The 14,788-nt window shown below is 37.3% G+C and overlaps 1 protein-coding gene across 1 annotated transcript; it reads right to left on the reverse strand.

The window, feature by feature from the left end:
* Nucleotides 6,746–9,358, reverse strand: LOC105164455. The gene is made up of 3 exons (XM_011083105.1): nucleotides 8,323–9,358; nucleotides 7,981–8,039; nucleotides 6,746–7,087 (listed from the first exon to the last, which is right to left on the reverse strand). Exons 1-3 carry the CDS (start codon nucleotides 9,356–9,358, stop codon nucleotides 6,746–6,748), a joined length of 1,437 nt encoding a protein of 478 aa, XP_011081407.1.

Genomic DNA, 14,788 nt, shown 5'->3' on the forward strand with positions numbered 1-14,788 from the left:
AGCCGTTATACGAGTCTGCGTTTGGAACGGCCGTTGTAACACATTTGAAACAAATAGCGGTTCATATTGGTACAACTTTGGTGTTTTTTCTATAGATTTTGTTAATATTCTTTTATTCGGTTCTTGAAATGACCTTCCTTTTTTTTTCCTTTGATTGTTACAAAGTTTCATGGCCGTCACAAAAACCATATAAAATTTGTAATGGCCAAAAATTATTAACGGTCTTTGTAAACGGTCATCAACATTTGAACATTTGGATTGGTTATATATACATGTTTTGGAACGATTGATTTAACAAGAAAGGTAGGTCGTCCCTAATTTCAGAAGCAATTTCAAAAGTTGTTACTACTTGTGATGGCCATTAATTTGTGACGGCTTTACAGATACACATATGTAGTATCGGCTTCTGTAACGATTTTAAACGTTACAAACAAATGAAAGTCTTATGGGCTCCAAAATGACGTCATCAAAACATATCCTTTACAAACTTGTTATAATAGGCCATCTAACTGTTCCAAAAAACTCGTTATAAATTTCGTATTGTTTTTTGTAGTGCATGTGTGATTCGGTCTATTGGAGCATGTATAGAAAAGCTATCAAGACCAAGCTAATTAGTATGAGAGGCTGAGGAAGAACTAAGTTGGTGATGCACTTGTGTTCTATTATTTATAGCCAGACGACTGTGTTGGAAAATGTCCGACCAGTCATGAACATAGAGGCATACTTGAGTGAGTTAAGCATGCTCTATTTATTGATGGATCTAGAGATGCTTGATTAAATGTGGCCATTGTTGAGTTGTATGGTTATGTTAGTTCGGTGATCACTTAATGTAACTCTCATCATTGCTCCTTATTGCTTGGGTGCCCGTTTCATTTCTTGTATGAAGGGATGACCATAGATTGAGAAATTGAAATGATGAGTATCATTGGGATTTAGTCAATATGTGCGAGTGGGAGATGTTGAATATTGGGTCGAGTTTGTGGACCCATGACCCACTATACATCCATATTTAATAGAGAGTTTGAGGTCTCCCAACTTAGTATTGGGATAATGACTCCTTTAGCATAAATACTATGTAATAGAGTTTGAGTCTTTCAAATATATGTTGAGATAAAAATTCCTCTAAGAGACCCTATTTGGGATAGAGATTATGGTCTTCCAAATATATGTTGGGATATGAACTCTTATTAGGGATAGTATTGGGTACACCTATAAATAGGGTACATGGTTATGATCAAAATATATAGAAACACAACTATATATAATGATTTGATCACAACACTCTCCCAAAAAATAGTCTCTCCAGTGTCTCTCTCCATATATCTCTCTACATTTTTTCTTGGAGCATCACCATAAAATTTATGGATTTGAGCTGTGTAAATGAGTGGGTTACTCTAGTAGTATTTCACCGGGAAGACCCAACATAAGGGAATGTTGAAGATGCTCGTAGGATGATCTTCAAGACAATGAGAAAGTTGACGTCTTCATGATCTAATCAAGGGCATGGGCATGTGGACGAGTCAGACCCTGCTACTTGGATCGGCATACTTCCACTGCTACAGGTTCAATCAATCCACAATTATATGCTAATGTGATTATATATTTAGTTTGCACATAAATGTAAGATTTATTTATTAGATAATTTTATGAATTATCCATTGTTGTTTTTCAACACTTATAATTTCATGTCATCCTATCTCACATGAATGAGGAAAACAGAAAAGATTGAATGAGTTTTTTTGAAATAAGAATTTTATTTTAAGCATGTGATTGGATGTTCAATAAAAATATAATAATTATTCTTGATGAAATGTAAAAAAGGTTTTAAGTAAGAAAGAGAATATAATAATTATATATGAAAGTTTTTTTTTAGGACAATGAAGTATGTTTCTAATATCTATACTATTACGAAGGAAAATATTTAACAATAGTTGTAACAAAAAACATATCTTCCTCTTGTATGAGAGTCGTGCTCCTTTTGAATGGGAGTCCCTGAAATTTAGGATTTTCAAAATTCAAACTCTTAGAGAGCGGAACCATAGCTCGGGTGCTGATACTATACGAATCAAAAACCCTTCTCATCGACGGCGGCCCCCATTCTGGATCTGATCTTGCCTGCACTTTGCTCCCACTCTTCTTTTTAAGACCACAGTTTTGCATCGTTTCATTTGCCTTTCTCTGTTAGGGTTTTGGTATTTTCTATTTTTTCTTTCTTATCTTTTTTTATTTCGCTGTTACTATATTTTTGTTTTCCTTTACAGATACGTACCCAATTTTTTTATGGTTCATATCCTAGTCTTTGTCTATCAGGCTTCCTCGTTAGGGCTACGGAGTTTGACCTCAATTGCTTATAAATAACTCTTAGATTGACGGAGTAAGAGGGTGAGGTAGTGATCATTCATGATGTTGAGTGGCCGAGGCATGTAGAGTCTCTGGGATGGTTTATCTATGGAAGGGTGCTCATAGTAAAGAAGCAAATTTCAAAGCCTTGAAATCTTATCTCAGCTTTGAATCCAAGTACGGGGATGTAGGCGAGCTGTATCAGTGATTGTTGCTTCCTTGTACACTTCAACCATAGGGTGGATAGGAATAGAACTTTGGAGGGTTCCATGGGCGTTTAACAAAAACTTAATCGTGGTGGTAGCTTGCAATGAGGATATTAACCCTGATCAGTCAACCTCTGATGATCCAAGTTCATGACTTACCCCTTTGCATGATGACGACGTTGATAGCATCGTATCTTGAAAATAGATTGACGTCATTTCAAGGAGCTAGAGCTGAATAAAAATGGTGGCTCTTGGGGAGTTTATTTTGCATTTGCAGGTCTCATTTGATGTGAACAGACTACTAAACCATGTGATGCGGCTAAGTAATGGGCAAGGAATGGAGACTTGGTCTCTTTTAAGTACAATCGATTGCCAAAATTTTGCTATTTGTGCTGCCTTGAGCACATAAGTTGGGCTTGTGATATCTAATATGCGGAAGGAGTTTGTGGATCTAGGAGATGCAGTTCCTTCTGGGCCATGGTTGTATACGCTCTCGACGCATCTCATGTAGACTAGGCATGGATATGACCCTATGGATAACTCTATATGGAAATTTAGACCTACATATGTAGGAGGTCATCTGGTAGATCTAGATACAATGCATCAACCACGTGATTCCCCTTCCCACATAAATAATATGCATATAGATCTTCTTCTCTCTATCCAATTTTCCAAGTCAGCTAGCAACAACCAAACCGACTTCTCCTATTAGAGTAGTCTATCACCTAGTTCCAGTACACACATTCTGAATCTTTTGGGTTCATAGCCAAATTTCCTTTTGGCACCAGCCGTGCAACCCACTTCCCATCCAAAGTCTTCCCATGCAACACCTTAGTAAGCATCAACCTTTTCATCACACCGATATGGTTGTGAATCCCCCTTTAGCATTTACAAACTATTCGACTAGTTTGTCTATCCCAAGCAAGCCTAACAATAACCCCTTAGGTACATCCAAGATATTTCAACTAGCTATAAAAGTCTCTCGTCAGCATGGTCATCCAAGGAAAAAATCGCAGATATCTTCCAAAAGTAAGGTGGGTTTACAGATTGCCAGTACTAAGGTTTTGATTATTCTACTTTAACAGAGGCTCCGAAGCAATCCCAACTGACCTAATGAGTACTTTGTTAGAATTGTCGAGTTTCAGGGGGCCTTAGACAATTCATCATCTCAAAGGGCTTATTCGGATAATTCTCTCTTCTTGTTCTTTCTGAGCAAAACTAAGTGCAAGACACATGTAATAGAAAGGATCAAGCTGAAGTTCTATTTTCGGGATTGTAGTAGATTGTGTGGGTCATAGTGGAGGTTTGGCGTTACAGTGGGACAAGAGGGTGTTAGTTACTATTAAGAACTTCTCTAAATATCACAATGATTGCACGGTGTAGCTGATTGTGAACAAACCTTTCTACCGATTTATTGGGATTTATGGGGAACTGGATTCGAGTAAGAGACATCAATTTTGGTCAATGCTACACAAATTAGGTGCTCAATTTTCACGCCCATGATTTTGTGGGAGAGATTTTAATGAGATCAGTAGATAGTTTGAAAAAAAAACGAGGCTCTCAAATTTCTTAATAAATGACCAGAAAGTTAATTAGATTGATTGTTGTGGGAGCTATTCATTAATCTTTATTTAAAATAATAAATAAAGTAAGTATTCTTCAATAGCTTAAACTTTTTGTTGTGCTTACTATAAACATTGAACGGTGTTCCAATTAAATAAAAAATGCCCAAAGATCAAATGGCTAAACCCATAATGTTGGGTTGTGCATAGGTTAGCAGATGTGAGACCAACTTCTGAGAGTCTATTTGAAATATTCCAAATCGAGAACCTCGAAACAGTGCATCAAGAGTGCTCTGAACTTGAACTAAATATTGAAGTGTCGTATTTCATCGATGGGAGAGATAGGTCGTTTATGAAATTTTAATAGGTTAGTTGGCAAAATAGTTGGCTGACTGGACTGACTCATAAGAATCGTCATACGGAATCCTTGAGGGCTCAATCAGTATAACTGAAATTTTCAGTTCCAATAGTATAGGATTAGTCCTTAGACTCGAGGAATCATGGCAGTTACGTGCATAGGAAGACTATATTTTGGTTCTAGTGAGAGTGACAACATCGTCCTATATGATCATAATAATTTTTGTCCAGTGTAGTCGGAGTATGTGGAAAGGATGATCCACTTCAAGAAAGAATCTATCCCTAACAGTATGTGACAGCGAGATCTCCTATGAACTCTGGCATGATTTAGACTTTGAAAGTCTATGGCCATAGCGATCATTTCCTACATCAATCAATGGAGTAACCACATTATAAGTATGAAGTATAGATGCCTAGTCAAGGATGACAACTGTCACCTAATTTCATACCCTAGACTAGGTCCAAAAGACGCTTGATAGAATGATAGTACCCGTATGGAACTTGAAACCTAAATGTTCACGTCATTTTTTACCTAGTCTCTAATGTCATGGATTATTGCTAAACAGCTACCCATGGTAAGGGACATTTCTGGTTACGGGGTAATAAAAAATAATTAATTAAATTAAATTTGATTAATTAAGTAGGTCACACGCCCAAGTCTAGCTGAAAGTGAACCTAAAAAGTCACACACGAATCACGAAAAGTAAAGGATTAATTTAAAATTAATTTTAGAAGAGATGAATTAATTTAATTGAATTACATTAATTTTTGGAGAGCATAAATGATTGAATTATTTGTAAGAGATAATCCATTGGATGGATAGTTCAAATTTTAATTAATTAGATTAATTTGATTTTGCACTTAGCCTTTTAAATTGACTAGGTTTATATAAATGAGGTTTGGATTAATTAATTAGTTGGAATAATTATGGTTTTGGGCTTGAATGATAAATAAAATTTATTAATTAAGTATACATGTAATTAGATTAAATATTCACATGAACTTTATGTTGGGTATTTTATTTAGGATTAAATGCAATTTTCTTTCTGTAACTATAGTCCAATTCCATTTTAGTCCTTTATCTTTCTATGGTTTGGATTTGATCCTCTATGTAATTGAACTGCTCAATTTTAGTACTATTTTGGCCGGAAAAATACCCAGCCCGCCGAAAATTACCTATGTTGTCCATTTAAATTAGGGCTGAAATCTCATTGGTTTACATTTTTATGACTTGACAAATTTTAAAAATTAAAAAAAAAATTACACAGTGACGTGGAAAAAGAAGCAAAACACTCTCAACAAACACAACACTTCATACACTTTTTATAAGAGAAAGCAGCAGCCCCATTTTCCAAATGAAGAACCCTAATCTCGATTTCACTCTTCTCGCTACTTCTCTCTCTAAAATTCCTTCAATGTCTGCTGTTACAAGTTCAAACGAGTGTCATTGTGGAAGACCCACAGTGATGCAAACGGCATGGACGAACGAGAACCCGGGGAGAAGGTTTCACTCATGCCGGCAGTACAAGGTAAGAAAACCCACCTTGGTTTGGAATTTCTCTAAAAAAAATTTTTTTACTGTGTTTAAAGGGTTCTTTTTGTGGTCTTTGGCAGAGAGGAGGGTGTAGGTTTTTTGCATGGGAGGATCCCCCAATGTGCCAAAGGGCTAGGGCCATTATTCCAGGTTTGTTGAAGAGAATAAATGGCCTGGAAACAGAGGTTGACGTGCTGAGGAAGAGAAACAAGAAAAATAAAAAAAATCTTTGTTGGTTTAACTTTGTTTTTGATGATTTTGTGTTGGTTGTTGAAATAGATAGGTAAATTTTGTGTTGTTGTTGCTGTTGTAGTAGAAGAAAAATATTCCTTTGCAATTCTCGAATGTACAAGTGTATTTGATTTTGATTCGAAATAATATTTTGTAATGTACAATTATAAATTTTGTGTTGTTGTTGCTCTTTTTGGATTTTTGGTTTTATGGAACCTGAAATGTAGAATCTGAAACAATTGAAAAACTGAAATGAAACATCTAAAAAATGAAAAACTGGAATTAAACATCTGCAACAATGGAATTGAATATCTGTAGTAAAAGAGCAAATTTTCATTGACTTGAGAACGACACAAGTTTCACAATGATGGGAATTGAGCAACTGTTCATTGTTTCTACAAACATATGTGCAGAAATAAGAGCAAAAACAAAATCAGCTCTGAACTTTTTGCAATCAACTTTACTTACATCAAAAAAGAGCAAAAACTACAAAATACAATTGTCAACCTAATGAACTAATCATCTAATGGACTAATCTGGCTTAAATCTAAGAACTTTTCTCCTCCATCTCTGATTATTGTAGCACGGTTTCCTTGTGGTGCTCTTGATGTGTTGGAAAAAACTGGTAATCCTTGGCTGCCCATCATAGGTGGAAGTGCTCGAATTTGGACTATAGGTTGTAAGGTTAAGTGCTGGTTTGATTGTTGCACTTGTTGATACACTGATGGACCTTTCTTGTATACTGGAGCTGCTGCAACTTGAGACTCTTGTTGTGTGATACATGGATCAACAGTTGGTTCATCCATGGGATCTTCTTCAAGAGGCAAAGGTGGAAGAATGGTAGCATCTTGTGTTTCCTGTATCCAATTGCATGTTAAAAAAAACTTACAGTTCATATTGAGTTTGCCATCTTAAGTTCAAACAAACTTCAAAAAAAACTGTAGAAACTTAAACTTACAATTGAGTTTGCCATCTGTTTGCCAACTTAAGTTTCTTGTGCTGCTTTCTTCTTTCTCTTGGCATCCTATTACATTAACTCAAAAGGTATTAAAATAGACATTCAATCCATGTTGTAAGTACATTTTCAGATATTGTTTCTTACTCTAACACATGGGCCATCTGTATTAACTGCTACTTTAGGAGCTTTCTTCTTTCTCTTGGACGCCTATTAAACTAGAAAAGCATTCCAAATTGCAGAAATCATTCCAAATGCTTTCTTACTCTAGTATTAGTACTTGTGTCTTCTGTATTAGTACTTGGGCCTTGTGTGTTGATTCTTGCTTTAGGCATCTGCAAAAGTGAAGGTTAAAACTGAATTAGAAGATAATTATTACATTTGCAAAAAAAAAAAAAACTGCAAGTTTTTTTAACCTCTTGTGTTGGAAATGGTACTCTTTCTGGACACTTGGTTGTATTATACCTAGGTTCCCCACATGTTCTGCAGTGAATTATGGTCTGATGCCTTCTCAGCTTTTGCAGTTGTTTCTTCTTGCTTTTCTTTTTGTTCTTCAATGTAGGCTCATCACTTTCTCTTCTTCTTGCATTTGGAGGCCTCTCTGCACCCCTTACAAAGTTGGGTGGTAGAGGAGGAATTATGCAAGACTCAGACCACAAGGCTACATGACTCATTGGTAGTATGGCAGGGTTATACACTCTCCTATAATCTCAATTGTGTAACAATCTGCCACATAATCTGAAGGCTCCTTTTTTTGATGATAAATGGCACAACAAGCATGCTTACAGGGTATACCTGACAGTTGCCACTTCCTACAACTACAACTCTTCGACCCAAGACCCACACAATGTTGACTACCATCAAAACAAGATACTTGGTAATGGAGATCATTAGCTTTGATGGGCATACAATCAGACACCTTATTTGCATGTTTCTGTAAGATTTGTTCAATTTTAGGACACAATCTGTTCTTCCACTTTGTTGCACTCCTATCTATATTTTCTTGCAGCCTTCTCATAAGATATTCTCTAATCCATTAAAGCATCGTAAGTATTAGTTTGTCTCTTGCATCCAAAATGCAAGCATTGCAAGTCTCACACACATTATTCAACAACATATCACATGTAGATGACTCACTGAAGTGAGACCTAGTCCACTGAACAACAGGTTTATCATTAAACCAGTCAAAAGCTTGCTGTGACAAAATTTTCATTTCTTGCATCCTCATTTTCCACTCACCAACAGTACATGCCTTGACAGCATTCCACAGTGCATTCTTGAATGCTAAACCCCTAAATCCAGCTTGTTTAAAGTTATTGTGCAAATGCCTCACACAAAATCTGTGATCACACCTCGGGAAAACTTCTTCAAATGCTTGCATTAAGCCTTTTTGTTTATCAGACATGAATGTATATTCATATTCCCTAGTTATATTAAGATCATTCTTCAAAACAATTAGAAACCACTCCCATGTCTCTCTGCATTCTTTATTCACAACCGCATATGCAATAGGGTATAAACAATTGTTTGGATCAACACCTATTGTAGTGAGAAGAATACCCCCATTAGGCCCCTTCAAGTGACATCCATCAACCCGAATTATAGGCCTACATCCAGCTTTAAACCTAGTCTTCAATGCCCCAAAACACACATAAAATCTACTAAATCTTTCCTCCCCATCTATCTGTTCAATTCCCACAATCATAGTAGACATAGGATTAGTCTTTCTTATCTCATCTAAATAGTCCCAAAGTTTGCTATACTGCCATTGAGGACTGCCTTCAAGTTCCTTTAATGCTACTTTTTTGGTTCTATAAGCCTGATGCCTAGACACATTCATCCTCAACTCATTTATTATGTCCACTCTAAATCCTTTCACACATCTCTTCAGATCAGACTTAAACTTTTGCAAGTACTTATCTTTTATCCAATTTGTCTTCACATTTTTTACTTCAAAAATTTTAGGACATGAATGATGGTCCCTCAAGAGGTTTATCTGGAAAGTTTCTTCACCCTTTACCTTACTTGCATGCATTGTCCATTCACAGTCAGGATTTCCACAGTTTGCATATACCCTCACTTTGTCATTTTTAATGAATTTTAGTGTTCTCTTGGTCTTAATTGCATAAGACTGCAGTGCCTTCTTAAATTCAGCTTTATTGCTGAACATCATCCCCAATTCAAAAGTTGGGTCATAGGTTTCTTCAAGGTTAAATACATGGTAAGAAGGTACAGTTCCCTCCCTATCTGAGTCCTTATGTTCATCTAGGTCCCCATCATTGTCAATAACATCTGTTTCTTCATTTTCAGATTCAGAAGATTCACTGCATTCCCCCCAACTGGTGCCTGTAGCCTACAAACTTCATCCTCTTCATTCACTTTTTCCATCTCAAAGTCACTATCAACTAAGTCCTCATCCCTCTCACCCTCACCAACATCAGCCTCCTCACCACCCTCACCATCATCAACTTCAACCCCTTCACCAACCTCACCCCCTTCAGCACACTTAACCCCCTTACCCAAAAATTGATAACCCTCACCTAATTCAGCACCATCACCACCCTCACCATCACCAACTTCAGCACCCTCAGTCCCCTCACCCACGCCCATATCCACATCCACATATATTGACAACTCTATAGCTTTTTTAAACCTCTTATATTGCCTTTGGAAATCATTGTTATCAATCAACAATTTAAACCCTTTGTTAAGAAGTATACAGAACCTTCTACCCCTTATTATCCCAACACTATCACATACAATATTCAATGTCTCCATACAACACTCTTTAGGCAAAACATAGTCAAATTTACTGACACTACCCCCTATGTACTTTCCTTCGGGAACATGTGTGGCTACACCATCAGAGTGCATAGAAAGTGTAATAGAATCACTTTTAGGGTCTGTACAATATTAAAAAAAAAAAAGTTATTCAACAGTAACATTAACAGTAACAGTACGTACAGAGCATTATTTTAAACATATAAATCATAAAAAATATGGGACCACAAGCACTAAATAATATCTGGAAAGAGACAACACATGCCAACCATACACTAAACAAAAAACATTATGGGACCACACGCAATAAACAACAAAAAGGCAGAGGGAAAACAACAAATAACTTATAAAACAACAAAAAAAAAATCCAACTTTAAAACATAGAAAACTTACAGTACATAGGTGGAGGCAAGCCCAAGTGATGCTCAGGCCGTTTCATCACCATCGTGGACCAGATTTTTGTCTGATATTTGAAACTTGCGTGAACGCGATTTGGGGGAGACGGGCTTTGCTGAGTTCTTCGATTTGGGGGAGACGAGTTTTAGGGATTTGGGGATTTCTCTCTATTCAATCATGTGTTTGCTGAGTGTTTGGTGTGTTTAGTGTGTTTGCTAAGTGTTTGGCTTCTTTTCCCACGTAACACAGTGACGTGGAAAAAGAAGCCATGTAATTTTTTTTTATTCGAAAATTTGCCAAGTCATAAAAATGTAAACCAATGAGGTTTCAACCCTAATTTAAATGGTCCACATAGGCAATTTCCGACGGGCTGGGTATTTTTTTGGCCAAAATAGTACTAAAATTGAGCAATTCAATTACATAGAAGACTAAATCCAAACCCTAAAAAGATAAAGGACTAAAATGGGATTGGGCTATAGTTACAGGACAAAAATTGCATTTAATCCTTTTATTTAGTGGATTAAATAATAAACTCAAGAGATTAAGTGTAGACTTGATTTAATTTTTTGAACACATTAAAATTAGTCTGGTCCAAATACTCAAACCATAATCAATTTTGGAGAAAGCCCAGTCAAAGGTTCATCTTCTGGAAGGAGATGTCACCAAGTATACTCTTTAGAAGAGTCTCGCATGGCTGATAGTGAACATGTTATGCATGTTTTGTGGAGGTTAGTTGAGTAGAAGTTTAAATGACTAGGTCTTTTGAACAGTACATAACACTAGCACATAAAAAACTCTCTCTTAACCTGGGGTTGGGTGTCTCTACTCCTTGCAGCTTGGTAAGCACTCCAAGTTTGAGTCAGGGTGGATGAACCAACCGAATTGTGAGACGGTCATCCCGAATGTGTGATTAGGGAGTTAGGGGAGTTACGGGGTGTTACAAAAGCTGTAGGAATACTGGGAGCAACTAGGTCAATGGAAGTGCCAATCGAATGGGCCTCCTCGGCAGAGGATGAAGAAGTTAGAGGAGCAGATAGAGCGACTCTAGAAGGGTCGGTTGGATGAGATGATTAATTAAGTAGAAGAGTTGGAGGTTTTGGTGGTATAAGAAGAGTTGTATTTAAAGCAGCGCAATAAGTTGCAATGGTTGATCGAAGGGGACTATAACACCCTTTTGTTCCATGCTTGGGTTTCTACGAGGCGGAAGACAAATACTATATCTCAATTGAGGGATGATTCCAGGGAGGTGTACGAGTGCAAGGAGAGGGTTTAGTAGATTGTCGTCGACTACTTCGTCGTGGTCTATTGATCCTGCGATCCCGCAAAGGAAAACATATGCGTTATGTTGGACACGATTCCTTGCGTAGTTGACTAGGATATTAACCACGAGCTGCTAAAGTTGGATACTGGTGAGGAAGTCAGGCAAGCACTAGCACATATGGGCCCCCTTATGTCCTTAGGGCCAGATAATATGCTTTCAATCTTTTACCAAAATAACTGGCACATTGTAGGACCGAAGGTTATTAACTATGTGCTTGCTTTTTTAAATCGTGGCGTCCGGCCAATAGGTTTGAAATCATACTAATGTTGTTCTCATCCCCAAGTATCTCACCCCGAGATCGTTGCCTAGTTCTGATCTATCTCATTGTGTAATATATAAGCTTGCTTCCAAGTTAATAGCCAATAGATTGAAATTGATTCTTGATCGTATCATTTCACCTTCCCCCTACTATTATTCCTGATTGTATGATTTCTGATAATATTTTGATTGCTTCCGTGATTAACCATTTTATCAGGAACAAGCGACAGGGGCCTAAGGGCTTCATGACACTTAAGCCAGATATGAGTAAGGCCTATGACAAGGTAGAGTAGATGTTCTTGGATCAAGAGTTATGTTGCATAGGTTTATGTCCCAACTTTGTCTCTCTTATGATGCACTACTCTCTTTTGTCTCTTTTTATTTTATTCTTAATATATTGAAGTTTACGGTATATGTTTCACATAGGGGTATCGCCAAGGGACCCTCTATCACCCTATTTGTTTTGTTCTATGCAGAAGTGCTGAGTTATTTGTTGGAGAGGGAACAGGCAGCAAGCATGGCGTGTCCTCAGGAAGCCGTAAAGCCTTTTGGGTTAGGTCTGGGGACCAAATACCATCCTAATGGCTCAACCCTGGAAGCACGGTATGGGAGCATTGCATCCGGGGGGGGGGGGGGGCATTATGCCTTGCATCTGCTGTATGCGGGGACTCACTTAGGAATAGGGTCAAGTTTTCGAATTCGGGTGGCAGTGGATTAGTGGATCCCACGAACTTTTTTTTTCCAGCCAATCACGCCCCTTTATACAGCCTCCAAGTTGATTGCCATAGATGCATTCATCGATCCGCATAGACAAGAATGGGGTGAAGGGTGGCTTGGGGAGGTGTTCTTGAAGGAGGACGTAGTTCACATTTTGAGTATCCCTCTCAACGGTCTTGGTGCTCCAGACATGCTCATTTGGCACTTTAATAAATTAGGGAGGTTCACCACAAGGATTGCTTACTTTGTGGCATAGCTCCTTTGAGATCGAGATAAACTGTGTTTGTCTCTGCCCCTAATCCTACGACTTTACAGTGAAGTGTCATATGGAGAGCGCAAGTCCTCCCTAAGGTGAAGATGTTGTGCTGGTTAGTGGGGAAAGAAATTCTCCTTACATCAGTTAACATTTCAATAGATTTTAGGTGGAAAGGGGAGTGTCCTCATTGCTCTTCAGATGAAATAAGGGTGTACGCTCTACTGGATTGTGTACATGCCCAAAAAGCTTGGCTTCTATCTAATCTTCAGTGGCTGCTATTCGGAATGGTGGATGAACGATCTTGGTATGGTGGACAAAGGTTCATGGACACCTAGGCGAAAGATATTTTTCCTAGTACTAAATTGGATGTTGCTGTATGTTTGCAATAAGCGAGTGTATGGGTTCGATTTGTGGATCCACAAGGTACAGTTAAGGTTGCTAGGAGGCTCCCAACCGGGTTCCTTCAGGCAACAAATGGCCTACGAGGGGGTCAAGCAGAGGCAAGGTTGTAGAAATGGAGGCTGCCACGATTTTTCGCAAAAAAAAATTTTCTCTTTATCTAATACCCTAATTCTTTTATTAGGATAAGGAAAAAGTATTATTTTAGTCCGCTAAGTATGCTTAATTTTAATTTTAATCCGATAACTATATCCATTTTTATTTAGATTTAGTAACTTACGAAATTGTTTACTTTTAGTCCTCTGGCAGATTTTCGAACAATTTTACCTCTATGCAACTTCTGAAAGGCAGTTACACTCATAGGGGTAAAATTATCCGAAAATCTCCAAGAGGACTAAAAGTAAGCAATTCTGTAAGTTACTGGACCTAAACAAAAATGGACATAGTTATCGGACTAAAATTAGAATTAGGCATACTTAGCGGACTAAAATAATACCATCTAACAAGAAGTCACTGCGTTACTCAAAATTTACCACATTTGCTGATATAGACAAAAAAACACATAAAAATTCATATTACAACTCTTCACATATTAATGTATATGAGGAGGTATATTAACACCATTACAAAAGCAGTTTAGATAGAAAAAAAATTATTTGACCTACAATGTTAGTAATAAGTCGATCAAGGGATATTTTGAGTATTTCTTTCTTTCTTTTTTTTTGTGTAGATGTGGATGAATTCTTTTTTCGACAATCTTGTTTTCCATGGGTTGATGTTCCTTTTTCAAAAGGTCTTTGGTTTCTTTGAGGATCTTTGTGTTTTCAGTTGTATATCATCTGGGATGATATTTGTCGTGCCATCTCTTTGTTCGAAATGTTAAGAACAATGTGTTATGTTCCCTCCTGTCTAAGCAACTTTTATGAAGCAGGGCTGTGATAATCTAGAGAACTACAGGGGCATGATTCAGTGAAAGCTGGAAGGACGTTTATTGATTGGAACTAAAACACATGCATAACATTCTTACCTGGCGATTTATATTTGCCATTCTCATTTATTAATGAATGTTCCCACCCTCCTGAAAATATATTGCTACACGTTGAACCAAGAAGTGATGGAGAAAACGCAGATTGCTTCATTTGCTATGATCGGTTAAATCTTGCCATCTGATGATTTGGTGAATCATGCCATCTGCTCATTCTTAAGGGAGGATGTTGAACATTCTGAAATATTTCATCCTGGTTTTGACATTCTTTCGAAATTAGTTCTTCTCATTCCAGTGGCCCTCAGGCCTTTCTCGTACCTCTTATTGCTCTTAAATTTGTCTCACTGGTGTTATGTTTCCATAGCTTGTACAGAAAGTTAATTCTTCAATTTGCTACAGAATAGTAAAGGAAGTGAATTTTTGCATGGTCTGGTGTTTTATCATATTTTCTCAGATTCCTAGTTTAATAGGGTGTAAGCTAATCTTTTGT

This window comes from Sesamum indicum, linkage group LG6 (genome assembly GCF_000512975.1).
Source record: "Sesamum indicum cultivar Zhongzhi No. 13 linkage group LG6, S_indicum_v1.0, whole genome shotgun sequence".
NCBI classification, from domain to species: Eukaryota; Viridiplantae; Streptophyta; class Magnoliopsida; order Lamiales; family Pedaliaceae; genus Sesamum; species Sesamum indicum.

Excerpts from the sequence above, each read along its gene's own strand:
- LOC105164455 (XM_011083105.1), bottom strand. The coding sequence starts at position 9,358 with ATGATGTTCAGCAATAAAGCTGAATTTAAGAAGGCACTGCAGTCTTAT. Across the intron at positions 8,040-8,322 it reads GTGGACTAGGTCTCACTTCA|TCAACATTGTGTGGGTCTTG; the intron begins GTGAGTCATCTA and ends TTTTGATGGTAG. Across the intron at positions 7,088-7,980 it reads TAGGAAGTGGCAACTGTCAG|GAAACACAAGATGCTACCAT; the intron begins GTATACCCTGTA and ends AATTGGATACAG.